We start from the raw sequence: 1,471 nt of genomic DNA, 5'->3' as shown, positions 1-1,471 counted from the left end.
CTGTGCCAAACAGGACCATAGTAGACCTATTCTATCCCAAAATCAGGAATGGGTCCGACCTAATCCCAGATACCCAAAACCAAAAACATCATTGCAGAGGAAACCATTGTAAGTACAAATCACAAAGCACACCTAAATTACCTTACACCTAAATTACCTTACAAGGGCTAGAAAAAGTGACATAACACGATCTAAATTACCTTACAACAAGCAAATCTAAAAATTGTTACTCTATTATACAAATAATGCATGCAATGTAGAAAAGATTATCCACAAACCACGAGTCTAACAAAAACGTCAGGCATTCAGGCGCGGCATGACCTCCGTAGAGTCCCGAGGCACGTTGCTCCGGCAGATGGGGCACGTCGGGTGGATGTGCAGCCACCGCTCAATACAATCCTTGTGGAGTACGTGCCGGCACGCCGGCAGCTGCCTCGTCGGCACACCATCGTCCCCGATCTTGCAGAGACAGACCGCGCACTCCTCACCGGCGCCGCCGCTGGGGTAAACGCCGCTTTCCCTAAGTTGGGCAATGGCACTGGCTGGAAGCTGAATGCAGTCGCGTTGGTGGTGCCGCCATTGGGGCCCATGGCCAGCAATCCTAGGCAACGTTCCGTCCTCCTTGTCACCTTCGACCTCAGGACGCGATGCAGATCTCCTTTTCCGAAGAGCGGCCGAGCTTATGCGGAAGCCGATGGCGAAAAAGAATACAGCAGGCAGCCCGCCTAGGAAAACGATGGCAATGCTGCCGCTCTTCAGGAAGCCAACGGCAGCCACGGCGGCGGTCGCGATCCCGGCGATGAAGATGAAGACGGCTTCGAGCAACTCGATGGCCCAGTGGCAGTTTGTTTGGTGACGGGCCATGGCGTGCAGGTAACAGATCGATTGCCACGGTTTTAACCGGGTTGTTGCAGATACAGCGACGATGTGATCGGCAAGCGCGTGAAATATATCAAAGAGGGTTGCGGTGTTCTACTGTTGTTCAATGTGAATACGTGGTACTAGATACGCGGGTACGAGTTTACAGTCTCTACGCATACAGTAAAAAAAGGCAAAACCGAGTAAAAAAGTGCCACGTTCGATAGTTTTTCGGTCCGCCTCCTCCCGCAACGCGCGTCTTGACCCTCCAATCTCCTTCCGCAGTCCCGCACCCTCTCCCTCCCCGCCCCGAATCCCACCCCATGCCTGCCATCTCCGCCGCCTCACCACCCCATCTTCCCCCTTCCCCCAGTCCAGATGCCGCCTCGCCGAGTCCGAGACAGCCCCTGCGGCCCTGCTCGCCCACCGCTTACCTACGACGATGGCGATGCGCAACTCCATGGTCCGCGCCTCCACGCTCCAGTCGAGGGGCTGCCAAGGCACCGAGAGCCCGCTTCCTATTGATCTACTCGTCGCCCGACCTGGCCGTATCCATTTTCCATTCGTCCAACAGATTTTCCGTCCGTACCTAAGGATGCCTTCCGCGGGAGGG

The 1,471-nt window shown here is 55.3% G+C and overlaps 1 protein-coding gene across 1 annotated transcript; it reads right to left on the bottom strand.

Moving 5' to 3' along the window:
* Positions 1-297: 297 nt before the first annotated feature.
* Positions 298-864, bottom strand: LOC117853573 (RING-H2 finger protein ATL39). Its single transcript, XM_034735892.1, has one exon. It carries the CDS (start codon positions 862-864, stop codon positions 298-300), a length of 567 nt encoding a protein of 188 aa, XP_034591783.1.
* Between the last annotated feature and the right edge of the window lie 607 nt (positions 865-1,471).

The sequence above is a fragment of the Setaria viridis genome, chromosome 4 (genome assembly GCF_005286985.2).
Source record: "Setaria viridis chromosome 4, Setaria_viridis_v4.0, whole genome shotgun sequence".
Classification (NCBI taxonomy): Eukaryota; Viridiplantae; Streptophyta; class Magnoliopsida; order Poales; family Poaceae; genus Setaria; species Setaria viridis.
This window is presented reverse-complemented; position numbering and strand designations above follow the sequence as displayed.